The sequence below is a fragment of the Ranitomeya variabilis genome, chromosome 5 (assembly GCF_051348905.1).
Source record: "Ranitomeya variabilis isolate aRanVar5 chromosome 5, aRanVar5.hap1, whole genome shotgun sequence".
NCBI classification, from domain to species: Eukaryota; Metazoa; Chordata; class Amphibia; order Anura; family Dendrobatidae; genus Ranitomeya; species Ranitomeya variabilis.
In genome coordinates, this window is record NC_135236.1 from 679,484,726 (window position 1) to 679,512,154 (window position 27,429).

At 46.0% G+C, this 27,429-nt stretch overlaps 1 protein-coding gene across 1 annotated transcript; it reads right to left on the bottom strand.

The window, feature by feature from the left end:
- Positions 1 to 5,773: 5,773 nt before the first annotated feature.
- LOC143777057 (sodium- and chloride-dependent betaine transporter-like) lies at positions 5,774 to 26,981 on the bottom strand. The gene is made up of 15 exons (XM_077266997.1): positions 26,792 to 26,981; positions 19,415 to 19,629; positions 13,088 to 13,222; positions 11,845 to 11,985; positions 11,660 to 11,741; positions 11,432 to 11,564; positions 10,789 to 10,923; positions 10,118 to 10,221; positions 9,747 to 9,871; positions 8,089 to 8,201; positions 7,827 to 7,964; positions 7,588 to 7,690; positions 7,411 to 7,511; positions 7,135 to 7,305; positions 5,774 to 7,057 (listed from the first exon to the last, which is right to left on the bottom strand). The coding sequence occupies exons 2-15, from the start codon at positions 19,623 to 19,625 to the stop codon at positions 6,911 to 6,913; spliced, it is 1,839 nt and encodes a 612-aa protein (XP_077123112.1). The 5' UTR covers positions 19,626 to 19,629; positions 26,792 to 26,981; the 3' UTR covers positions 5,774 to 6,910.
- Between the last annotated feature and the right edge of the window lie 448 nt (positions 26,982 to 27,429).

Below are 27,429 nucleotides of genomic sequence, written 5' to 3' on the forward strand. Positions count from 1 at the left end.
ATCCTGTCTGCAGCCACCACTAGGGGGAGCTCCCTGTATACAGAGATACATGATAAGATCCTGTCTGCAGCCACCACTAGGGGGAGCTCCCTGTGTACAGAGATAGATGATAAGATCCTGTCTGCAGCCACCACTAGGGGGAGCTCTCTGTATACAGAGATACATGATAAGATCCTGTCTGCAGCCACCACTAGGGGGAGCTCCCTGTATACAGAGATACATGATAAGATCCTGTCTGCAGCCACCACTAGGGGGAGCTCCCTGTATACAGAGATGCATGATAAGATCCTGTCTGCAGCCACCACTAGGGGGAGCTTGTTTTTGTAGCAGCATTATTCTCTTTAGTAGGGGATGTGGCACACGTGGTCTGGCAGAAGGCGTGTGTTTGGCGGTACATGATGGGCGCGGGTGCGGCAGCTGGAGCCCAATAAGATATCATGAGACAGTTAGATGCCCGGGGTTGGTCCTGCGGGCGGCCGCTCTGATAGGAAGGAATGTGGATGGAAACACAGGGGCAGCTGACGCTTCTTTACAAGTGGAAAATGTGCGAGTGTGGCGGGCAGCAGCGCTGCCAACATGTGACGTGGTCGGAGCTATTTTTACTCTGCTCTGAGCCAAATAACTCGTGAAATGGGGAGGAAATCAGACTGTACTGTGCACCGAACGGGGGAAGGGGCGCCGGGGGACAGGGGGAAGGGGCGCCGGGGGACAGGGGGAAGGGGCGCTGGGGACGGGGGGAAGGGGCGCCGGGGACAGGGGGAAGGGGCGCTGGGGACAGGGGGAAGGGGCACAGGGGGAAGGGGCGCCGGGGGACAGGGGGAAGGGGCGCTGGGGACAGGGGGAAGGGGCGCTGGGGACAGGGGGAAGGGGCGCAGGGGGAAGGGGCGCCGGGGGACAGGGGGAAGGGGCGCTGGGGACAGGGGGAAGGGGCGCCGGGGGACAGGGGGAAGGGGCGCCGGGGACAGGGGGAAGGGGCACAGGGGGAAGGGGCGCAGGGGGAAGGGGCGCCGGGGGACAGGGGGAAGGGGCGCTGGGGACAGGGGGAAGGGGCGCCAGGGGACAGGGGGAAGGGGCGCCGGGGGACAGGGGGAAGGGGCGCTGGGGACGGGGGAAGGGGCGCCGGGGGACAGGGGGACAGGGGGAAGGGGTGCCGGGGGACAGGGGGAAGGGGTGCCGGGGGACAGGGGGAAGGGGCGCCGGGGACAGGGGGAAGGGGCGCCGGGGACAGGGGGAAGGGGCACAGGGGGAAGGGGCACAGGGGGAAGGGGCGCCGGGGGACAGGGGGAAGGGGCGCTGGGGACAGGGGGAAGGGGCGCAGGGGGAAGGGGCACCGGGGGACAGGGGGAAGGGGCGCTGGGGACAGGGGGAAGGGGCGCCGGGGGACAGGGGGAAGGGGCGCCGGGGGACAGGGGGAAGGGGCGCTGGGGACGGGGGAAGGGGCGCCGGGGGACAGGGGGACAGGGGGAAGGGGTGCCGGGGGACAGGGGGAAGGGGCGCCGGGGACAGGGGGAAGGGGCGCCGGGGGACAGGGGAAAGGGGCGCCGGGGGACAGGGGGAAGGGGCGCCGGGGGACAGGGGGAAGGGGCGCCGGGGGACAGGGGGAAGGGGCGCCGGGGGACAGGGGGAAGGGGCGCCGGGGGACAGGGGGAAGGGGCGCTGGGGACAGGGGGAAGGGGCGCTGGGGACAGGTGCTCACATCAGTAACCCCCCTGTGCCTCCGCAGAATGATGCAATGTATCTACATGCCACAGAATATGGAAAGATCTAGGGCTGAATGAAAAGTTCTATGGCCTTCCAGATGCCCTCTTGCTGTCAGTGAATCAATACATTTTTACATGGCATCATCCGCTCGAGGCCGCAGGGTGTAAGTTGCTCTTTCGACTGGATACAGTGGTGCTAAACCCTCACTAGATTGGGGTAAAATGTCATTTTCTGGGTATAAACGTCTTATACGTACTGCAGAGTTTTTCACATCTTTTTCTCTGGCTTCTTTTCTTCCCATTGCATACACTGCCACCTAATGGTTGGGACAAGAAATTACACTCATTTAAAAGGACAATAAACTAGAAGCCATTGTTCTCAAAGGTTTCCTCAATATCATGAAACTACAAGGTGATATATAAATATCCGCTGCTGATGTTTGTGGCTGCGCAGATGATTCATGCATAAGAAATAGGAGAGATTGATTTTACTTTTAGCAAATTTTTTATTGTTCAACAGCAACATCTAATGGACAAAAGCGGTATTGCAAAAATTTTTTGCAAAAAGGCACGGATTATTTTATTCCCATCATTAAATTTTCCAAGTCAGGATAACACCGTATTTTGTCATCTCCTCCCTATAAGGGATCTGGGTCGCAGCTCAGGGTGGATACATCATGAGACTGCTGCAGACAATGGGAAAGCTGGGTCGCAGCTCAGTAATGACACTTTCTGAGATTGCTGCGGACAATGGGAAAGCTGGGTTGCAAGGGTGATACTTTAAAAAAAAAAACTTGATATTTCCATCTGTCTGCACCATATTTATTGAGCGATCATTCTATCATTCCGATCCGCCACCTACTATTATAGGGACATTACTGTTACTTTGAGGCTTTTTATCTCTCTTTGATCTGTTAGGAAAGAACAATATTTTGTGTGTAATTTTTGAGCAGTGCTGATGGAGGCTGCTTGATCTGCGGACAGCATGTATCACTGTATCAGACAGGTCTGCTGTCGGGTTCTCTTTAAATATTCACTTTATTAAACCCAGGGCCGCCATTCTTCTTCTTCTTCTTCACCACTGTCCTCATCAACTCTTCACCGTCCAGTGCTTGAGTGATTGAAGGTGCCCAGGTATCTTCAGAGTCCAACACATATCTGCCAACTTTTCTGAAACATCTGTGGTCTCCTAAAATATTTGTAAAATGTCCCACATGGCAACAAAACCTCCTAAGAATCTGCACCTCACCACTAGGGTGCATCCAAGTGAACATTTAAAGGACATGATAAAGGTGTGGAGGAGTGTGATGAAGGTGTGTCCTGAAAGTGGTGTGGCTGTGAAAAAAATTACAATGGAAAACAGTCTCTTACTGGAAGAGCGTCCAGGAAAGAAAGTTATGGTCTACTCATCAGGTATGGTCTAGTCATCAGGTATGGTCTAGTCATCAGGTATGGTCTAGTCATCAGGTATTGTCTAGTCGTTAGTTATTGTCTAGTCATCAGGTATGGTCTAGTTATCAGGTATGGTGTAGTCATCAGGTATTGTCTAGTCATCAGGTATGGTCTAGTTATCAGGTATGGTCTAATCACCAGGTATGGTCTAGTCATCTGGTTTGGTCTAGTCATCAGGTGTGGTATAGTCATCAGGTATGGTGTGGCCATCAGGATTGGTGTGGCCATCAGGATTGGTGTGGCCATCAGGTATGGTCTTGTTATCAGGTATGGTCTAATCACCAGGTATGGTCTAGTCATCAGGTATTGTCTAGTCATTAGGTATGGTCTAGCTATCAGGTATGGTCTAATCACCAGGTATGGTCTAGTCATCAGGTTTGGTCTAGTCATCAGGTTTGGTCTAGTCATCAGGTGTGGTATAGTCATCAGGTATGGTGTGGCCATCAGGATTGGTGTGGCCATCAGGTATGGTCTAGTCATCAGGTTTGGTCTAGTTATCAGGTATGGTCTAATCACCAGGTATGGTCTAGTCATGAGGTTTGGTCTAGTCAACAGGTTTGGTCTAGTCATCAGGTATTGTCTAGTCTTCAGGTATGGTCTAGTCATTAGGTATGGTCTAATCACCAGGTATGGTCTAGTCATCAGATTTGGTCTAGTCATCAGGTTTGGTCTAGTCATCAGATGTGGTATAGTCATCAGGTATGGTGTGGCCATCAGGATTGGTGTGGCCATCAGGTATGGTCTAGTTATCAGGTATGATCTAATCACCAGGTATGGTCTAGTTATAAGGTATTGTCTAGTCATCAGGTATGGTCTAGCTATCAGGTATGGTCTAATCACCAGGTATGGTCTAGTCATCAGGTTTGGTCTTGTCATCAGGTATGGTCTAGTCATTAGGTATGGTCTAATCACCATATATGGACTAGTCATCAGGTTTGGTCTAGTCATCAGGTGTGGTATAGTCATCAGGTATGGTGTGGCCATCAGGATTGGTGTGGCCATCAGGTATGGTCTAGTCATCAGGTTTGGTCTAGTTATCAGGTATGGTCTAATCACCAGGTATGGTCTAGTCATCAGGTTTGGTCTAGTCATTAGGTATGGTCTAATCACCAAATATGGTCTAGTCATCAGGTTTGGTCTAGTCATCAGATGTGGTCTAGTCATCAGGTTTGATCTAGTCATCAGATGTGGTATAGTCATCAGGTATGGTGTGGCCATCAGGATTGGTGTGGCCATCAGGTATGGTCTAGTTATCAGGTATGGTCTAATCACCAGGTATGGTCTAGTCATCAGGTATTGTCTAGTCATCAGGCATGGTCTAGCTATCAGGTATGGTCTAATCACCAGGTATGGTCTAGTCATCAGGTTTGGTCTAGTCATCAGGTGTGGTATAGTCATCAGGTATGGTGTGGCCATCGGGATTGGTGTGGCCATCAGGTATGGTCTAGTCATCAGGTTTGGTCTAGTTATCAGGTATGGTCTAATCACCAGGTATGGTCTAGTCATCAGGTTTGGTCTAGTCAACAGGTTTGGTCTAGTCAACAGGTTTGGTCTAGTCATCAGGTATTGTCTAGTCATCAGGTATGGTCTAGTCATTAGGTATGGTCTAATCACCAGGTATGGTCTAGTCATCAGGTATTGTCTAGTCATCAGGTTTGGTCTAGTCATCAGATGTGGTCTAGTCATCAGGTTTGGTCTAGTCATCAGATGTGGTATAGTCATCAGGTATGGTGTGGCCATGAGGATTGGTGTGGCCATCAGGTTTTGTCTAGTCATCAGGTTTGGTCTAGTCATCAGGTATGGTCTAGTCATCAGGTTTGGTCTAGTCATCAGGTATGCTCTAGTCATCAGGTATGCTCTAGTCATCAGGTTTGGTCTAGTCATCAGGTATGGTCTAGTCATCAGGTATGGTCTAGTCATCAGGTTTGGTCTAGTCATCAGGTTTAGTCTAGTTATCATGTATGGTCATATCATTTGGTATGGTCTAGCCATCAAGTATGGTCTAGTCATCAGGTATGGTCTATTCATCAGTTATGGTCTAGTTATCAGGTATGGTCTAGTCATCATGTTTGGTCTGGTCATCTGGTATGGTCTAGCTATCAGGTATGGTCTAGTCATCATGTTTGGCCTAGTCATCAGGTTTGGTCTATTCATCAGGTTTGGTCTAGTCATCAGGTATGGTCTAGTCATCAGGTTTGGTCTAGTCATCAGGTTTGGTCTAGTCATCAGGTATGGTCTAGTAATCATGTTTGGTCTAGTCATCATGTTTGGTCTAGTCATCAGGTATGGTCTAGTCATCTTGTTTGGTAGGTATGGTCTAGAAATCAGGTATGGTCTAGTCATCATGTTTGGTCTTGTCATCAGGTATGGTCTCGTCATCAGGTATGCTCTAGTCATCAGATATGGTCTAGTCATCAGGTATGGTCTCGTCATCAGGTATGCTCTAGTCATCAGATATGGTCTAGTCATCAGGTATGGTCTAGTCATCAGGTATGGTCTAGTCATCAGGTATGGTTTTGCCTTCAAGTATGGTCTAACCAGTAGAGCATGGTCAAGTTGTCAAGCAATTGCCTTTTAGTTGGGAGAACATTCTACGACAAATCACAACCCAAACTTAAAGATCGAGCTGCCCTATAAGTTACTTTTAATGAGACAATCCAGACAAAAAAAACTGTTGGGTATTGCTTGAGGAAAATAAAGGGAAACACCTATGAGAGAATCCCTTTGTCATGCTCCACCCTGACAAAGGTGGAGGGTTCCTTTAAGGCATCACTGGCTGCATACCATTAAGCATTGTGACGCCTCCACACCACACAGATCACAATGAAGAAACTAATACAACACTATTTTATTTTACAGTCTTCAGTACACTGAGATGCAGAAATTCGCCTTTTGTGCACTGTAAATTACATGGTCTTTTTTTCCCCTCCCCCCATCTGTCAGTCAAAACCACAACTTCCCATCAGAGCGTATACATGTTGGCTGACAGTATATACTTATATGATGTATTCTGGGAAGTGACAGGGAGAGCGCTGCCATGCTGCTGACTTGGCTGATCCATGATTGAGATCATGCTGTGACTTCCTGCTGGGAGAGGGGGAGAGGGAGCTGCCTTATTTACAAAAAAAACATGGCGGCTGCAGAGATTTTGCCAGTATTTCACTCTGTTACTTACCAGCCACATACAAAAAAAGTCAATTTTTTTCTGTGATTATAATTCCTTTGATACACCTATAAACTTGCATGATCCTCATTGCAACAGTATCTCTATGTCCATGTTATGGCGGACGCTGGACCCTGAGGTCGGGGCCCGTCCTGTTCAATCCCTTCATAGGTTTTAGCAGACTAGTGTCATCTACGTATGACATCACGCTTTATAAAATGTTTCCGAGGATAGACGGAAACCACAACACTTTTTATCTAAGGTCTCTAAGTCATTAGGGTGTTGCCGAATGCAGCATCTAAGTCTCTAGGCTGGAATGTACATCGCCCCCTGATGGCGGCGATCTGTAACAGCAATCCATCATTTGCTGGTGGAAAACAGGTCAGTGTGAGAGATATGGGGGAAGAGAACTTACAATGGAGGGGAGTGGGCTGGGGATTTCACTTTAGGGTGGGGCATAAGAGAGGAAACGGGTTGTCAGTGGGGTAGCAAATGACCGTTTTGGACTGCTTGTGTCTCAGACGCCCTCCTAAAGGGTGAGGTGGTGGAGGAGGAGACTCCTTGGCTGTACAAGTCCCTGTAACAAGTAGCTGGATCAGAACCGCGTCTCCTTATCTGGTGAGATGAGACCATCCTTAGCTTCTACTGCCAATGCTCCACTTTTCCTGGGGTTGCCAAATTCTGTGAGATATTTCTTAGGCTGCGGAAGGTCGAGGTGCGGAGTGACAAGCTGCTTCAGCCTCTGGGAGGTGAAAAAAAATATTATAAGACAAAATTTGGTGGATCTGATGGGATGGCTAAAGCCGTTCAGACTCTTACCTGGGTGAATGGACCTTTTGTCCTCAGCGTTATGTAGGCTGCATACACTGGTATGCAGATCATGGAGGAGATGGCCATCAGCCAGCCAATGGCGTAGCCCCAGGGAGGATACACATAACGGTTATTGTACTTCAGGGGTGTGTACTTGATGAGGGAGAATAGGAACGTCCCCTGAGGAAGAGAAACCATATGAAAAGGCCCACAACCACAGGACAATGCAGTCTAAAGAAAGTGGAAAAAATGATAGTAGACCCGCAACGGCTCAGTACAACTCACCATGCACACGGCGGGGGTGAGAACAAGCCAACAAAACTTTACCAGCGGCCATGGGCGGTAACCAATCATGTCTTCTATGTTATCATAGAAGCGGTCAGCACCTGAAAGGGAATGGGGATCAGGGTGAATCTTTACGCCATCTGGCAACGTGAAACCTTGTCTTATCCCCAGACTCACCATAAACCCAGCCGACGCAGACCACTTCAAAGATGGCCACGCAGAGCAAGCAGGTCCCACTGGCGGCATAATAATCGAATAGCTGGAAGACGTACATGCCACCCTATGAAGAAGAAGAAGAGAAAGCGCCGACCGGTCCATTAAACGGAAAACCAACATTACAACTGGAAAGTCTATTGTCATCTAAATATCGCATTAGGACAGTTACCGATGAGTCTACCCCCTGTGTGCCTCCATACCTCAGTTAGAAGGATGAGGCCCAGAAGATAGCAGATGATGGCGATGCCCAATATGAGGAATTCTCGGCGGTACTTCTTACGAAACACTTCAGGGAACAAGTCCACAATGGCAGTGACCAGACTCTCCACACAGACGAACTTGGACAGAAACAGAGAAATTACTCTTGTATAAAAGGTTGACCAAAAATAACAAACAATACATTTTCCAAATATAGAATACGGCTCAAAAAAATGTCTCCTGCATTTGTTTGCTAACCAATACCTGGCTGTCAAGCCCCAAGAAGATGAGCATGAGGAAGAAAAGACAAGACCAAAGAGGGGACACCGGCATCAGGGTCACTGCTTTTGGGTAGGCAATAAATGCTAGCCCGGGACCTGCGATAAAAAGAACATTTCAAGACTCTGAAATTAAGGTAGAACAAACTTTGCCTATAATTCACACTGAGCGTCATTTTTTGGGATATCCTACCCCAGCAGATTACAATTATCAGAGTGACAATGCGACGTTACAGGATTTCATAGTCAACGTGATGTCAACTTTGTTTTCGATCAAACTTTAGAATGAAAGTTCTTCTACAAGACGTCTACAATCAAGGTTCTTCTAAATGAGATCTAAAGTCAGGGTTATGATTATTATTTATTACTATTGATTTTATAGCACCCGTAATTCCAGGGTATACAATTTATAACAAAACAACGCTCAGTACGTGACCGAACAGTACAAGTGCATAGAAGACCTTGCCCACAAGAACTAGAAGAGGTGTAAAATCAAGGTTCTTCTACAAGAAGTCTACAAACAAGGACTGCAATCACGGTTATATTGGGTGAGGTTTACAATAAGATTTTTCTAAAAGAGGTCTACATTCGAGATCCTTCTACTAAAAGTTAACAGTCTTCCAGTACCCAAAGATTTTTAATGAAGGGTAGACTAGAAAATGTCTACAATCAAGATCCTTCCAAAATAAGCTTAAAACCAAGGTTCTTCTATATTCTACACCTTTACAATGAAGATTATATTAGAAGGAGTTTACAGTACAAGAGGTCTATATTCCAGATTCTTTCATTCTAGATTTAAAATCAAGGTTCCACATCAAGAGGTCTAAAATCAAGGCTCTTCTGCAAGAAATTTATAATGAAAGCTCATCTAGAGGTCTACCATCAAGATTAGATTTCAAGAGGTCTATGATCAAGCATCTTCCACAAGGGGTCAACATTCAAAGTTCTTCTACAAGAGGTCTATGACGACAGATCTTCTCCAAGAGGTCTAAAATTAAGGTTTATAACAAAAAGTCTACAACCATGTTTCTCCTACAAGAGGTCTACAAACAAGGTTCATTAACAAGATGCCTACAATAAAAAAATTTCCAATCAAAATCTTCTATAAGATATCCATCTTCATGGAACTTCTACAAAATGTCTTCAATCATGATTCTTCTACAAAACGCTTATGAAAATGTTCTTCTACCAGAGGCTTACAACCATGTTCTTTTGCAAGATGTCTACAATCAGAATTCTTCTAAAGGACGTCTACAATCAAAGTTCTTCTACAAGAATTCTAGAATGAAGGTTTATCTAATGGAGGCCTATAACCAAGGTCCTTCTAAATGAAGTCTACAATCAAGGTTCTCCTACAAGAAGGCTACAAGGCTAAAGTCAAGAGACCTCGACAAGAATCTTGCAATCAAGGTTCTTCTGTAAGTGATCTACAATCAAGTTTTTTCTACAAGAGGCCTACAATTAAGGTTCCATCATAGGAACCTCAGGGGTCAAAAAATCCTGAGGAGGATGTCATGCCCCCATGGACTCCACAAGAGCTTTATGGCCTGACTTGTGACTGCTGTCATTTCTTCATAAATAATGAGTTAGGCCTCATATGGTCTTTTCAGGCATTTATCTAGTAACTAAAAGCATTCAACTCACCAGATTCAGCCACTTGTGAAATTGGGACTCCCTGCTCCCGCGCCATGAACCCCAACACCGAAAAGATGGCAAATCCAGCGACAAAGCTGGTAATACTGTTCAAGAAACAAAGAGCGATGCAGTCCCTGAAGAAGAGGAGAGACAATGCTCAGGAAACATGAGGCGTGGACAAGTCAAGAGAAGCAAATTGACCAAGATGCTGGTTTGTCATACAAACGATTGCCCCTTGGCCAGGGCAGCGTCCGGACCGGTTACTGGCCCGTATTCAGGGTGGTGTGCAGACTGGTCACTGCCCCGTGGACAGGGCGGTATGCAGACCGCTTACTACCCCCTGACCAGGGCGGCATGTGGACTAGATACTGCCCCTGTACCTGTAGCAGTTGTTGTTGTACTTATTGTAGCTCCCCAGAGCCGTCAGACAACCCTGGCAGATGGCGTATGAGAAGAAAATTTGGGTCCCAGCGTCCATCCAGACCTGCAGTGTGGAAAAGTCACAGTTACCCCAATATCTGCTGAGCTGTGCATCTAAGCTTATCATGTGTGGTACTGTCTGCTGAACCTGTGTATAAAAGCTTACAATGTGTGGTCCTGTCTGCTGAGCTGTGTATCTAAGCCAATCATGTTTGATGCTGCCAGCTTGACCAGTGAATCTAAGCTTATCATGTGGGATATTGTCTAATGAGCCAGTGTATCTAAGCCCAGATGTGCGATTCTGTCTGCTCAGCAAGTGTATGTGTGATACTGTTTGCTGATCCGATGTTTACACACCTATCATGTGTGATACTGTCTGCTGTGCTGCTACATCTAAGCCTTTCATGTACTAAACTCATAGAATCATAGAACTGTTAGCTGAGACGAGAATCTAAGCTTGTCATAATTGATAATGTGTCCTGAGCTGAGTATCTAAGCTCAACTGTCTCGGAACTGTGCAGCATATTATAGGAATACTGGGAGACAATGCCATTTTCAGAGCAATCAGAAATTTGAGCCCCCACCCAAAATAAATATTAGTGCATTCATTACTGCCCGTGACCCACCTCACCTGAGGGTCCTTGAGCCGCGTGATATCAGGTTTCAGATAAAACACGATTCCATCGTATGCTCCAGGTAAAGTGACCCCTCGAACAAGTAGGATGATTAGCATCACATAGGGAAATGTGGCTGTGAAATATACCACCTGACACAAGGGGGCAGTATTGAGAAGTACATATCGTTATCTATCATGTTACATACAGCTTTAACGCAAGGATACTTTATAGGCTGTTTCTGTACTGATCAATTCTTGAGGCTTCAGTTTAGAATGGGCTATGAGGCTGACTATCTCACCTTTTTTACTCCCATGAAATGTACATTTATAGTGGTCCACACAGATGACAACAATGGTTCCCTATCTAATGCTACCATTTAAATAAAGTGTATAAAAAGGTTGTCAGTTTGGGGCGTTTGTGAAGGCAATATATTGGGGCAGAGCCCATCAAACTTTTCCCACAGAAAAGAGAAAATGTATTTGGTATCTTATTTACCCCCACAGCGGGACCCTACTACAATCAACCTGTATGAGCAACAACACCCGTTAAATGCCCTTACACCCTTTTTTAGTCTAAGGGAAAAGCCAGTTGTAGTCCACCCCTCAAAAAAAAAAAAAAAAATGTATCCATAACATAAGGTAAACCATCCAGAATCACCTTTCCAGTGGATTTGACCCCTTTCCAGATACAGAAGTAGCAAACGATCCAGGCCAGTAAAAGACACAGTGCAAGTTCCCATCGGACGGTTCCCAAGTTCTCAATCCCATCAGAAAGGCCCAATGCTCTATTTCTAGTTGTGAAGGTAAAGGTTATCACAATATAGATTTACAGACATATAGGTAAATTGTACAGTACAATGCAATGTAACAGGGCAATCTGACTTACTCCCAGAATTCCACAACCGGGGATGTAGCATTTATGGGTGCTGTATAATTCTCAGAATATGCAAGATCATCAATGCAGTTGGCTATAAAGAAAAGTAAAGAGAAGGTCCACAGGGCTGCAACCAAATCTTTGAAACTTTCATGTACTGTATATATATATAAGTTACATACACCAAGATTTCTTACCTGTGTTCCAGGTGTGGTTGCAGTGAGCCCAAGGTAGCTCAGCTGTAAATGAGCTGAAGAGATAAAAGAGTGCCCAGGCGAGGATAACAATATAATAGATGTTCAGGTAGCTTTCTATTACTTGCGAGGCATATCCAATACCTAAAAGAGAGTAGGTAGCATTTAGTACATGATGTTCATATAATTGTAATTCACTTATTATGACTTTGGAGTTAGTGTAAACCCCATTGCGGTTCCCTTTCTACAAGATTATTCATATAAACATTAATTCTATAAATCTGCCCATACACTTTATATACCTGCTATTAGAATTATAGGTATTCCTATTTAAGCTATTTCTCCTATCTACCACATATACATGCACAACTTGCTGAGCATAAATGTGTTTGCAAAGGTGAATGGGAAATAGAAACAAACTAAGAAAGTAGCTTATCTTCTGCAGGAAAAAAGGACTGAGTATGCTGAAATCAAACATGCCCAAATCTTCTTTCCTTCAACAACTGCAGACGAGGGAGAGTAGAAAAAAACTTCTTGACAGATTGCCTGTCAAAATTGGTTAATCTACTGATTTCCATCTAACGTGCATGCTCAAATTAAGATTCTTCAAGAGGTAATTAATGGGATTCTTTATGAGATTTTGGATGTATGAGAGTGAGTGATATGACAGCAGTCCGTATGCTTTGCAAAAATGCAAAGGTGTCTACAAAATGTATAAATGGCTACTGGACGTTGCTTCACTAGTAGCTGCCACTAGATGGCAATCTCTGAAAGTAAAAAAAAATATTATGCATAATTCATAAAAAACAAGTGTGAATTGCGGAAATCAAAGTTACATTTCCAGGAGTTATAAATTCTTAAGACTGCTTCGGGTTATCTCGGGGATATAATATTAAACAGAAGATTTATGCAAGAAAGTAATGCATTAAATCTGGTGGGATTAGTAGGAAAATGAGTCTGGGAAGCTGAACAGGAATTATCAAAATCCCAAAATACTAATCTAAAAATACTGTGAAGACCCTCCTAAAACCTAAAGTGGCCTTATGGTAAAATATCTAATGGTGTGAACAGGCCCTAAGTCATCTGCATGAATGAGGTCATCCTCCTGACTGCGGTGGTGTGCTCATTGATAAATGTTGACCGAGAAGATGCTGCCAGCGTCTTGGTTTCTATGGCTCTTTGCCCCGTCAGGTCGTGTGAAACTGGGTGAGGGAGCTGAATGAAGAATGGGGCACACAATACTAACCTTCAAAGAGGGGGCAGATCTTCCTCCACGCTGTGACCCCTCCCTGGTTGGTGTACTGGCCCAGCGCCGTCTCCAAGAAAAATACCGGAATGCCGCAGGTGAAGAGGAAGATGAGATATGGGATGAAGAAGGCTCCTGGTAACACAAGGGCATAATGTCACAGAACTCAGCTGCACAAATCTGTCTCCTGCGCTGACGGTTTGTTACAATGTATCAGTTTGGAGTCTAGACTATATACAATTGTAATGCACATTGCACAATGTGACGGTATTATCTGAGCACTGTATGGCGGTTTTATTCACATTGTGGGATTGGGGCACTGTATGGCGTTAGTATTTGAACACTGTAGTGCGACAGTTGGGCACTATATGGCATGTTATGTGGGTATTATAAGAAAATATGCATGCACTGTATGGCAGTAGTGCACTAATTGGGCATTGCATGCCGATATTCTGGTACTGGTTTGTTTTCTGATACCCTCTGCTTCTCCATCACTATAAAGTTACGTTATATATCAAACCACCACAAGAGGGAGCTCATTGCATACAGATTTGCTCCATTGCCCCAGTATGCAGTCAGCTCTTAAGCTCCCCCTAGTGGCGGCTGCAGACAACCACAAGTTATTGTACCAAGTGCTTCTCGCTGCGATCTGAGATTTCCAGAGGACTTGATAGCCAGGGCACTGAAGATAGCACTAAGTAAGATGAATACCCCCTGTCAGGATATCATCAGTTCTTCATAAAAGACCTTTGTAATATCTCATTGATTCTTACAAAACTTCCAAAATCCCCTCCCCCCCTATTAAACAATGTCAGACGAAGCGGGCAGGAGGGGACGCTATAACCGCTATGTGTGGGCTCCATGTTCACAAACAAGATGTCTTATTTATCCTGACTAAGACGCCCTCCTGCCCGCCCCGTGTTCTTGCAGCATTAACCACTTCGGAGCTGCCGTTCGACAGATATATTGCGTTATAGGCAGCTTCTCTGGTGAGGAAATGGTTAAAGAGACCCCCATCTCCACTTACTAAACCTCCCTCTGCTCTCTTCTTCCACCCCCCAAAAAAAAGAACAATCTTGAAAGCAGCGGAAACTTGGAACAAAACAGCCTGTGAAGTGATCCGGAGCTCCATTCTTCCACCTAATAAGTGTGAAGCGAGCGCGGACTCCCCGCGGACTCACAAAGGGTCAAACCAACCCTCTCTGAGAACTCCCATGGACGCCCTACTCATCCGCGCTCTCCGCTGCCAGCCATGACAGAGCAACGGGTTAATTAATTATGTATCACGCTGTCTAATGATGGCTGATTAATAGGCCCTATAAATACGTTGTACGCCTGGGGGCCGCCGACCTCCGACCCCGGCAATGACTTCAATGGATGACAAATGCTGGGAAATCTCCCGGTGCCGCCGGGACTCTTCCAGTTTCTCTGCCATTATCTGCGGAGTCTGGCCTCCCCGGGATGCGAACAACACAGGAAAACAATATGGTGACTCCAAAGGATCGGGGCCGCCGAAAGGGACGGTCTACAAACTGTGCGGTTTTCACCATCATGTGACTTCTGCACTAGGAACATTGGCAAAAAAAAAGGTGGAAATCAAAACCTGACGACTTTTACTTATTGCCACAAAGACACAAGTCGCTGTTAATCCAGAACATACTGCCTGGTAATCTAGAATCACCGCGGTCGTAACAGTTCTGGGGCTCGAAGAGCTCGAGACCTGAAACGCGTGAAGTCGGAGGATGCGCCGCTCATTGGATTAGTGTAGAGAGGAAAAATTAGAGGATTATTCCGCCCTGCTGGAGAAATGATAAGGAACCAGTATACAAGGAGCTGTGGTTTAGCGGTATTATTATCGACGTGTTTCAAAATATTCTTTCAGTGGTTCGGCATTTTTCATACAGTGGCGCAGCGTGGATGACCCTCACTTGGTACAATACAAGTATCCTACACGCTCTAATTCGTAGACCGTTAGCACAATCGTATCCTCAGTCCTAGCCCTAACCCTAGCCATAACTTTAACTGCAATCCTAGTCCTAATCCTAGCCCCAAACTTAATCCTAGTCCCAATCCTAATCCTAGTCCAAACACTAGACCTAACCTGAGCTCCAACACCAGCCCTGACCCTAGCCCAATTCTAGCCCTAACCCTAGGGATAACCTTAACCCCAAACCTAGCCCCAATGCTAGCTGTAAACCCTAATCACAATCCTAGTTTTATTCATATTCCCAATCCTAGTCCTAACCCTAGCTCTAACCCAGCCTTGAATTCTAGGCCAAACCCTAGCCCAATACTCAAGCCATAATCCTAACCCTAAACCTCACCCTAGCCCTAAAACGAGCCCAAACTCTAGCCACAATCCTAGTCCTATCCCTAATCCAATCCCTAATGCAACCTTGAATTTTAGCCCAAACCCTAGCCTCAATTTTAGCCCTAGACCTCACCGAGCCCTAAAACTAGCCCAAACTCTAGCTGCAATCTCAGTCCTATCTCTAACCCTACCGTGAATTCTAGCCCAAGTCCTAGCCCAATACTCAAGCCATAATACTAGCTCTAAACCTCACCCTAGCCTTGGCTAGCCCAAACTCTAGCCACAATCCTAGTCCTATCCCTAATTCAATCCCTAACGCAACCTTTTATTCTAGCCCAAACTCTAGCCAAAACCCAAGCCTCAATGTTAGCCCTAAACCTCACCCTAGCCCTAAAACTAGCCCAAACTCTAGCCGCAATCCTAGTCCTATCCCTAATCCAATCCCTAATGCAACCTTGAATTCTAGCCCAAACCCTAGCCCTAACCCAAGCCTCAATTTTAGCCCTAGACCTCACCGAGCCCTAAAACTAGCCCAAACTCTAGCCGCAATCCTAGTCCTATCCCTAATCCAATCCCTAATGCAACCTTGAATTCTAGCCCAAACCCTAGCCCTACCCAAGCCTCAATTTTAGCCCTAGACCTCACCGAGCCATAAAACTAGCCCAAACTCTAGCCGCAATTTCAGTCCTATCTCTAACCCTACCGTGAATTCTAGCCCAAGCCCTAGCCCAATACTCAAGCCATAATCCTAGCTCTAAACCTCACCCTAGCCTTGGCTAGCCCAAACTCTAGCCACAATCCGAGTCCTATCCCTAATTCAATCCCTAACGCAACCTTTTATTCTAGCCCAAACTCTAGCCAATACCGAAGCCTCAATGTTAGCCCTAAACCTCACCCTAGCCCTAAAACTAACCCAAACTCTAGCCGCAATCCTATTCCTATCCCTAGCCTTAATCCAACGTTGAATTCTAACCCTGGCCCAATACCCTAGCACCAATTCTAGCCCTACACCTCACCCTAGCCCTAAGCCTAGCCTAAACTCTAGCCGCAATCCTAGTCCTAACCCTAGCCCAATCCCTTACACTAATCCTAGCCCTAAGGGAGAGATTTTGCCCTCCAATAGAATTCGGCACCCAGCATAACCACCCACGTCCCCCTCACATACTATGCTACTGCCTGGAGACCCCTTTTTGTTTTTAGCCTCCCTCACTGGCTCACCCTGTGATACCTAGCTTTTCCTCATACATATATAAAGACTATGCAACTGCACTCTGTAAACATTATATACCATAAAAAATGTGAGGTTCTTGGTGAGGTTCTTAGTTCTTAAATATATTTAGGGGGGCTGGTATGATCTTGGGGTCCAAAATTAAAATTAATTTAGGGTCTGGAATAGGGATTGATATTAATAAAAGGGTTAGATATTATATAGGGATCAGGTCCATGGTCTGAATATGGTCAAATGGACTGGTCTGGGGTCTTGTATATCTGTGATCAGGGGTCTAATACAACTCCTGGCAAAAATTATGGAATCACTGACCTTGGAGGATGTTCATTAATTTTGCTTAATTTTGTAGAAAAAAAGCAGATCACAGACATGGCACAAAACTAAAGGAATTTCAAATGGCAACTTTCTGGCTTTAAGAAACACTAAAAGAAATCAAGAACAAAAAGTGTGGTAGTCAGTAATGGTTACTTTTTTTTTAACCAATCACAGGGAAAACATTATGGAATCACTCAATTCTGAGGAAAAAATTATGGAATCACCCTGTAAATTTTCATACCCAAAAATAACACCTGCATCAAATTAGATCTGCTCGTTAGTCTGCATCTAAAAAGGAGTGATCACACCTTGGAAAGTTGTTGCACCAAGTGGACTGACATGAATCATGGCTCCATCATGAGAGATGTCAATTGAAACAAAGGAGAGGATTATCAAACTCTTAAAAGAGGGTAAATCATCACGCAATGTTGCAAAAGATGTTGGTTGTTCACAGTCAGCTGTGTCTAAAATCTGGACCAAATACAAACAACATGGGAAGGTTGTTAAAGGCAAACATACTGGTAGACCAAGGAAGACATCAAAGCATCAAGACCAGAAACTTAAAACAATATGTCAGAAATGCACAACAAAACAAATGAGGAACGAATGTGTGGAAATTGGAGTCAACGTCTGTGACCGAACTGTAAGAAACCGCCTAAAGGAAATGGGATTTACATACAGAAAAGCTAAACGAAAGCCATCATTAACACCTAAACAGAAAGAAACAAGGTTACAATGGGCTAAGGAAAAGCAATCGTGGACTGTGGATGACTGGATGATAGTCATATTCAGTGATGAATCACGAATCTGCATTAGGCAAGGTGATGATGCTGGAACTTTTGTTTGGTGCCGTTCCAATGAGATTTATAAAGATGACTGCCTGAAGAGAACATGCAAATTTCCACAGTCATTGATGATATGGGGCTGCATGTCAGGTAAAGGCACTGGGGAGATGGCTGTCATTACATCTTCAATAAATGCACAAGTTTATGTTGATATTTTGGACACTTTTCTTATCTCATCAATTGAAAGGATGTTTGGGGATGATGAAATCATTTTTCAAGATGATAATGCATCCTGCCATAGAGGAAAAACTGTGAAAACATTCCTTGAAAAAGACACATAAGGTCAATGTCATGGCCTGCAAATAGTCCGGATCGCAATCCAATTGAAAATCTTTGATGGAAGTTGAAGAAAATGGTCCATGACAAGGCTCCAAGCTGCAAAGCTGATCTGGCAACAGCAATTCCCTATGCTTGGTTAAAAAAAGTAACCATTACTGACTACCACATTTTTTGTTCTTGTTTTTTCAGTGTTTCTTAAAGCCAGAAAGTTGCCATTTGAAATGACTTTAGTTTTGTGCCATGTCTGTGATCGGCTTTTTTTCTACAAAATTAAACAACTGAATAAACATCCTCCAAAACTGGTGATTCCATAATTTTTGCCAGGGGTTGTACTAATTTGCGAGGTCTGAATATATTTAGGGTGTCTGATCTGGGATCTGATATTAATATAGTGGTATCATGGGGGGTCTGAATATAGTTATAGGGTCTGACATTAATAAATGACTGCATGAGTTTGAAAGAGGATAGACGTCCTTCTCCCCTGATGGTTCAAAGAAGACGAAACGCGTTGGTAGACGCTATTCCTATTTACCGGCGGCACGTTGAGAATATACTCCATTAAGGCCTGCCTGGGAGACTCGGCTACAGGGAGCGGTGGGAGAGTCTCAACCCCTTGGCTGAGTATAAACCTACTCATTTATTGCACAATGCCCCTTGGAAGCTTGGAAACGTAGGCTGTAGAGGTCTGATTGATGAGTCCGTTACGCATAGATGTATTACATCTTCCAAGATGCAATTTTAGGGCTTGTCTGCTGCTGTTTGATGTAGACTGTTTTTAAGATACAGTCCTTCTGATTGTCCTGAATATCGGGCAGTGGTATCACTGCCAATACTTGCACATAGCAGTGAAATAGAATAAGGGCATTAATGACTAAAGTAATCATAGACTCTTTCTCTGTAAAGTATGTGCAAAACTTGGACATAAATTTGGTTAAAAAGACCTATGTGGTGAGTGTAAAACGCCTTTTTTGTATGGGACAATAAATCCCATTTATCTGGAGCAAATAAAGGATCATTTATAAATAGTTTCCCTAAAACAAACTGTACTGTGTAACCAGTGTTCCAGGATAGTCCTATTTGTGTATATTAGAGCCTGTCGAGCTCTGGTCAGGGGTTTGATATTAATATGGGGGGCTGAATATATTTAGCAGGAACCGTGTATATAAGCAAAGCCCCTAAAACAGCCATTCCTCGGCTGCCGAGCGTGGAATAAAGGGAGAAGTGAATATTTTCGATAAAATACCGCAGGGTATTATCACCGTACAGAGGTGCCGCCTCACGAGCTGTGACTTGTAGGGGATTTCGGAGTAACCCTTTAAGGGTCTGTACGTATCGTGTTGTGCACTCACCGCCTCCATTTTTATAACACAGATATGGAAATCTCCAGACGTTCCCGAGTCCGATGATTTCCCCGGCGACGGACAGGACAAACTCCACCTTGTTGCCCCATTGCCCCCTGTCCTCCATCTTGGCCTCGGGCTTCGGACCTTCTGACGGGGCGCGCAGAACCTCCGACTTTTCGGCCTTGTTCCAGGCCTCTTCGCAGCTCTTGCGACCCATTGCCCTGCGGACAGACAAGGGATGTTACTCAGCCAGTTGGTGCTCTGCCGTGACATGAGAGGCCGTATACGCTGAATCGACCCATTCATCAACAGCAAAGCGGCAGAACATTCCACACCGGGGTGACACCAGCGAGCAGGCGCTGCGAGCATCAGGACGCTAATACGGCCTTTACCTCTGCAATATTATGCTCAGACATGACCACTGGAATGTACAGGCCTGAAGCCTGAGGCTGCACTACTGCAAGGTTCCAGTCAGGCCTAGTGTCGTCATGGAGACCTGGTATGGACTGCACTGATATAAGGGCCACTTGTCCAGAGAGGCCGTCACCGTCTGTGTTGACGAATGGCGGCCATATTGCTTCTTTTGTTTCTATGGCAACCACAAACATCATACTTACCAACAACCATGAATTTGCTGCGAGAGTGCCACCACCAGAGCGTCACGCCGCTCCCTATAGAGGGCATCTTGGGGGGTATTCCTGGGTGTTTTATGGAGTAAATGCGTATAACTGTCTGATATTTTGCCTAGCAACCTGATGACTGCCCACCTGGTGACCACCGCTTACATCCACGTAGTTCCAGATGTTGCAGTTGTCACAGGGAGTGTCATCTGCGGTACAGCACACTGCCTCTGCACACTGCACAGACTTGTTTCAGGTTTCTCCAGTCAATAAACATCATAAATATAAAACTCATAGAAAAGGTGAAAACAGAAGCATTGTGTAATGAGAGGCTCAGGTAATGGAGGTAGGTCCTCCTGCCCGGCCCGTGTACCCGGTGTACAGAAGTCGCATGGGATCGTGACCGGTCATCAAAGATTCATCAGGAACGAAGAAAAACCACATCAGACACAAGGAGCGGCCATCAAACAGCCGTGATTAACCATTACACTGCCAACCACAAGTGTGATACTGACTGCTGAGCCGTGTATCTAATCCTCTCCTGTGTGATACTGACTGCTGAGCCGTGAATCTAATCCTGTCCTGTGTGATACTGTCTGCTGAGCCGTGTATCTAATCCTATCCTGTGTGATACTGTCTGCTGAGCCGTGTATCTAATCCTCCTGTGTGATACTGTCTGCTGAGCCGTGTATCTAATCCTGTCCTGTGTGATACTGTCTGCTGAGCCGTGTATCTAATCCTATCCTGTGTGATACTGTCTGCTGAGCCGTGTATCTAATCCTCTCCTGTGTGATACTGTCTGCTGAGCCGTGTATCTAATCCTGTCCTGTGTGATACTGTCTGCTGAGCCGTGTATCTAATCCTATCCTGTGTGATACTGTCTGCTGAGCCGTGTATCTAATCCTGTCCTGTGTGATACTGTCTGCTGAGCCGTGTATCTAATCCTCTCCTGTGTGATACTGTCTGCTGAGCTGTGTATCTAATCCTCTCCTGTGTGATACTGTCTGCTGAGCCGTGTATCTAATCCTATCCTGTGTGATACTGTCTGCTGAGCCGTGTATCTAATCCTGTCCTGTGTGATACTGTCTGCTGAGCCGTGTATCTAATCCTGTCCTGTGTGATACTGTCTGCTGAGCCGTGTATCTAATCCTCTCCTGTGTGATACTGTCTGCTGAGCTGTGTATCTAATCCTATCCTGTGTGATACTGAATGTTGAGCCATGTATCTAATCCTATTCTGTGTGATACTGTCTGCTGAGCTGTGTATCTAATCCTATCCTGTGTGATACTGTCTGCTGAGCCGTCTATCTAATCCTCTCCTGTGTGATACTGAATGTTGAGCCGTGTATCTAATCCTATCCTGTGTGATACTGTCTGCTGAGCTGTGTATCTAATCCTATCCTGTGTGATACTGACTGCTGAGCCGTGTATTCAATCCTATCCTGTGTGATACTATGTGCTGAGCTGTGTATTTAATCCTATCCTGTGTGATACTGTCTGCTGAGCTGTGTATCTAATCCTATCATGTGTGATTCTGTCTGCTGAGCCGTGTATCTAATTCTCTCCGGTGTGATACTGACTGCTGAGCCGTGTATCTAATCTTCTCCTGTGTGATACTGTCTGCTGAGCCGTGTATCTAATCCTATCCTGTGTCATACCGTCTGCTGAGCCGTGTATCTAATCCTATCATGTGTGATTCTGTCTGCTGAGCCGTGTATCTAATCCTCTCCAGTGTGATACTGACTGCTGAGCCGTGTATCTAATCTTCTCCTGTGTGATAATGTCTGCTGAGCCGTGTATCTAATCCTATCCTGTGTCATACAGTCTGCTGAGCCGTGTATCTAATCCTCTCCTGTGTGATACTGACTGCTGAGCCATGTATCTAATCCTATCCTGTGTGATACTGTCTGCTAAGCTGTGTACCTAATCCTCTCCTGTGTGATACTGTCTGCTGAGCCGTGTATCTAATCCTCTCCTGTGTGATACTGTCTGCTGAGCCGTGTATCTAATCCTCTCCTGTGTGATGACTGCTGAGCCGTGTATCTAATCCTCCTGTGTGATACTGACTGCTGAGCCGTGTATCTAATCCTCTCCTGTGTGATTCTGACTGCTGAGCAGTGTATCTAATCCTCTCCTGTGTGATACTGTCTGCTGAGCTGTGTATTTAATCCTATCCTGTGTGATACTGACTGCTGAGCCGTGTATCTAATCCTCTCCTGTGTGATACTGTCTGCTGAGCCGTGTATCTAATCCTCTCCTGTGTGATACTGACTGCTGAGCCGTGTATCTAATCCTCCTGTGTGATTCTGACTGCTGAGCTGTGTATCTAATCCTCTCCTGTGTGACACTGTCTGCGGAGCTGTGTATCTAATCCTCTCCTGTGTGATACTGACTGCTGAGCCGTGTATCTAATCCTCTCCTGTGTGATACTGTCTGCTGAGCCGTGTATCTAATCCTATCCTGTGTGATACTGACTGCTGAACTGTGTATCTAATCCTCTCCTGTGTGATACTGACTGCTGAGCCGTGTATCTAATCCTCTCCTGTGTGATACTGCCTGCTGAGCCGTGTATCTAATCCTATCCTGTGTGATACTGACTGCTGAGCTGTGTATCTAATCCTCTCCTGTGCGATACTGACTGCTGAGCCGTGTATCTAATCCTCTCCTGTGTGATACTGACTGCTGAGCCGTGTATCTAATCCTATCCTGTGTGATGACTGCTGAGCCGTGTATCTAATCCTCTCCTGTGTGACACTGTCTGCTGAGCCGTGTATCTAATCCTCTCCTGTGTGACACTGTCTGCTGAGCCGTGTATCTAATCCTGTCCTGTGTGATACTGTCTGCTGAGCCGTGTATCTAATCCTCTCCTGTGTGATACTGTCTGCTGAGCTGTGTATCTAATCCTCTCCTGTGTGATACTGAATGTTGAGCCGTGTATCTAATCCTATCCTGTGTGATACTGTCTGCTGAGCTGTGTATCTAATCCTATCCTGTGTGATACTGACTGCTGAGCCGTGTATCCAATCCTATCCTGTGTGATACTATGTGCTGAGCTGTGTATTTAATCCTATCCTGTGTGATACTGTCTGCTGAGCTGTGTATCTAATCCTATCATGTGTGATTCTGTCTGCTGAGACGTGTATCTAATTCTCTCCGGTGTGATACTGACTGCTGAGCCGTGTATCTAATCTTCTCCTGTGTGATACTGTCTGCTGAGCCGTGTATCTAATCCTATCCTGTGTCATACCGTCTGCTGAGCCGTGTATCTAATCCTATCATGTGTGATTCTGTCTGCTGAGCCGTGTATCTAATCCTCTCCAGTGTGATACTGACTGCTGAGCCGTGTATCTAATCTTCTCCTGTGTGATACTGTCTGCTGAGCCGTGTATCTAATCCTATCCTGTGTCATACAGTCTGCTGAGCCGTGTATCTAATCCTCTCCTGTGTGATACTGACTGCTGAGCCATGTATCTAATCCTATCCTGTGTGATACTGTCTGCTAAGCTGTGTACCTAATCCTCTCCTGTGTGATACTGACTGCTGAGCCGTGTATCTAATCCTCTCCTGTGTGATACTGTCTGCTGAGCCGTGTATCTAATCCTCTCCTGTGTGATAATGTCTGCTGAGCCGTGTATCTAATCCTCTCCTGTGTGATGACTGCTGAGCCGTGTATCTAATCCTCCTGTGTGATACTGACTGCTGAGCCGTGTATCTAATCCTCTCCTGTGTGATTCTGACTGCTGAGCAGTGTATCTAATCCTCTCCTGTGTGATACTGTCTGCTGAGCTGTGTATCTAATCCTATCCTGTGTGATACTGACTGCTGAGCCGTGTATCTAATCCTCTCCTGTGTGATACTGTCTGCTGAGCCGTGTATCTAATCCTCTCCTGTGTGATACTGACTGCTGAGCCGTGTATCTAATCCTCCTGTGTGATTCTGACTGCTGAGCTGTGTATCTAATCCTCTCCTGTGTGACACTGTCTGCGGAGCTGTGTATCTAATCCTATCCTGTGTGATACTGTCTGCTGAGCCGTGTATCTAATCCTATCCTGTGTGATACTGACTGCTGAGCTGTGTATCTAATCCTCTCCTGTGTGATACTGTCTGCTGAGCCGTGTATCTAATCCTATCCTGTGTGATACTGACTGCTGAGCTGTGTATCTAATCCTCTCCTGTGTGATACTGACTGCTGAGCCGTGTATCTAATCCTCTCCTGTGTGATACTGTCTGCTGAGCTGTGTATCTAATCCTCTCCTGTGCGATACTGACTGCTGAGCTGTGTATCTAATCCTCTCCTGTGTGACACTGACTGCTGAGCTGTGTATCTAATCCTCTCCTGTGTGATACTGTCTGCTGAGCCGTATATCTAATCCTCTCCTGTGTGATACTGTCTGCGGAGCTGTGTATCTAATCCTATCCTGTGTGATACTGTCTGCGGAGCTGTGTATCTAATCCTATCCTGTGTGATACTGTCTGCTGAGCCGTGTATCTAATCCTCTCCTGTGTGATACTGTCTGCTGAGCTGTGTATCTAATCCTCTCCTGTGCGATACTGACTGCTGAGCTGTGTATCTAATCCTCTCCTGTGTGACACTGTCTGCGGAGCTGTGTATCTAATCCTATCCTGTGTGATACTGTCTGCTGAGCCGTGTATCTAATCCTATCCTGTGTGATACTGACTGCTGAGCTGTGTATCTAATCCTCTCCTGTGTGATACTGTCTGCTGAGCCGTGTATCTAATCCTCTCCTGTGTGATACTGACTGCTGAGCCGTGTATCTAATCCTATCCTGTGTGATTCTGACTGCTGAGCCGTGTATCTAATCCTCCTGTGTGATACTGTCTGCTGAGCCTTGTATCTAATCCTCTCCTGTGTGATACTGACTGCTGAGCCGTGTATATAATCCTATCCTGTGTGATTCTGACTGCTGAGCCGTGTATCTAATCCCATCCTGTGTGATACTGTCTGCTGAGCAGTGTATCTAATCCCATCCTGTGTGATTCTGACTGCTGAGCCGTGTATCTAATCCTCTCCTGTGTGATACTGTCTCTGCTCCCCTGCGGATGACGCGCTGCTCCCGATCCCTCCGGTCATGGTCCTGATAACGGTAAAATTCCTCCCAAAAAAACAACACAATTAACTCCAGATTGTCATCGACCCCCCATAAGCCCCCCGCCCCGCGGGCTGAGGAGCCCACCGAGGAGGCACTTATAGGCCTACTTATAGGGACACTTATTTAAAGGCGCAGGAGGCTGACAGGAGGAACTAATGAGGACACGAGATCTCTAATAAAGCGCTGTGCAATATGTGGCAGGAATGTTCTGTTGTATTCCTGGTATTTCTGTAAAATTCTGTAAAACTACATTCAATCGTCCTGAAAAAGTGTCTGGAGACTGCTCCCCCCAACAGGATCTCACCCACTAGGGAAATTAGGAGCAGAAAAAAGGAAAAGACGTCCCACGCCTCGGGCGGCACTTTACCAGGGGGCGACTGCCTCTCCCTAAATGACGGTGTATTTTTAGGTCACCCCACTCCCGCCTACCCCGGCCCCTGCTGCTCCACCTATCTGCACTCACTAGGGGGGCGGCGCGTCGATTATTGTTCTCCCTCCCTTTACCCTAAATATAAACTCCAAGTGGGTGATGATTTCATTCAGGTGGGCCGACAAAATAAAGAGTGGGCATGTTACATAATATGGACCCCCAATCCCCCTGTTCTCAGCAGCACCTCCACCTCTGTGGGGGTCACAGGATTGTGGGGAGCTCCTTCATGCTGATGGTTTCCATTTATCTGACTTTAGCAGTCAGCACCATATAAACCCATGGCGTCTGGAGGGTGGACGTGATCTGCCTGGTGGATGTAACCGCTAATACCCTCCATAATAATCTATGTTATGGCGTCAGCGCCGTGTTACACTTTACCCGTGCTGCGGTATTGTAAAGAGCAAGGTGCACTGCGGGTGACAGAGCAGTTAACCAGTTATTCACCCCACAGAATACTTCTACCTGCACCTGGGAAAGCTGGGTAACAATCACCCAGCTTTCCTGTACATGCTGGATAAGACAAGAGAATGAGAATGTAACATAACTTGGCGCTTGGACAAGTATAATGCTGCCAAACACTAGTAAATAAGTGATCGGCACCGACTATAATGATCAGTCAAGTGTTATAATCTGGCAGGAGAATTATCAGACCCAAGAAAGTCGTAAAAATGTCAAAATCAATATGAATTGCAGTACCTGAAGCCGCCTGCGGGAGTGCTGCAGTTTTCCATCACTCCTCTGCTGGGTTACAGTAGCACACAGTGCCCCTTGAGGCTGTGGCAGGTATTGCAGCCTATTATAAAAAGTCATGTAGTAGGATAACCCATGGTCCTATCCCCATAACGGGCATAACATAGTATTTAATGATCCCTTTAAAGGAGCACTGATTATGGGGGCAGACATAATGGAAATCCAGTCAGTCAACACATAGAAGAATACTATAGTCAGACTCTACCTAAACTGCGTTGGCTGATAACAGAGAGCTGCAGCTTGCATTGAACCCTGCAGAGGAAGCAGGACTAATGTAGGGTCAAAGGTCAGCAATAATAATAGCTGAGGGTCCACCGGCCCTGGCTGATAGCAGAGAACAAAAGATTGCAATAATCTGCATGGGAGATAAATTCCCGGGTTAGTGTCTCTTTAGGAATTCATGAAGCCGCTGGTAACATATTTACAACCAGGGAGAAAGAGAAAATGTTACTATGTTGCAAAAGTCCACACACCTCAAAAGTGGAGACGCCCCTCACAGCAGCAGCACAGGACAGCAGCAGCGGTCACAGCACAGGACAGCAGCAGCGGTCACAGCAGCAGCGGTCACAGCGGAGGATCGGAGCAGTCAGATGTCTCATTGACAGAGGAGCGAGCAGCGGCGCTCCCAGCTACTTCCACAACTAAAGGATCATTCATCTGACTAGAAAATAGGGGAGAGGAGGCGGGAAGAGGGGAGGAGGCAGGAGCCGGGACATCTAATAGAGAGCTACATACCCAGGAATGGCCAGGACCCCGAAACGTCAAATAATGCCCCCTATATCATAGCACCCGCGCCCTCCAAAGTTACTGACACCCGACCCAGAAAAAATGGGGAAGATCAATCAGAGTGCAGGGAAGTCACCGATAATAATCAGATATGTCATTTACATTACATTACTGATCCTGTACTGATTCTATATTATACCCCAGAGCTGCACTCACTATTCTGCTGGTGCAGTCACTGAGTACATACATTACATTACTGATCCTGAGTTACATCCTGTATTATACTCCAGAGCTGCACTTACTATTCTGCCGGTGCAGTCACTGTGTACATTACATTACTGATCCTGAGTTACCTCCTGTATTATACCCCAGAGCTGCACTCACT

Coding starts and splice junctions, on each gene's coding strand:
- LOC143777057 (XM_077266997.1), bottom strand. CDS start 19,625: ATGGGTCGCAAGAGCTGCGAAGAGGCCTGGAACAAGGCCGAAAAGTCG. Junction 7,691..7,826: donor GCCTCATCCTTCTAACTGAG/GTATGGAGGCAC, acceptor TCTTCTTCATAG/GGTGGCATGTACGTCTTCCA. Junction 7,306..7,410: donor TCACCCCCGCCGTGTGCATG/GTGAGTTGTACT, acceptor TCTCTTCCTCAG/GGGACGTTCCTATTCTCCCT.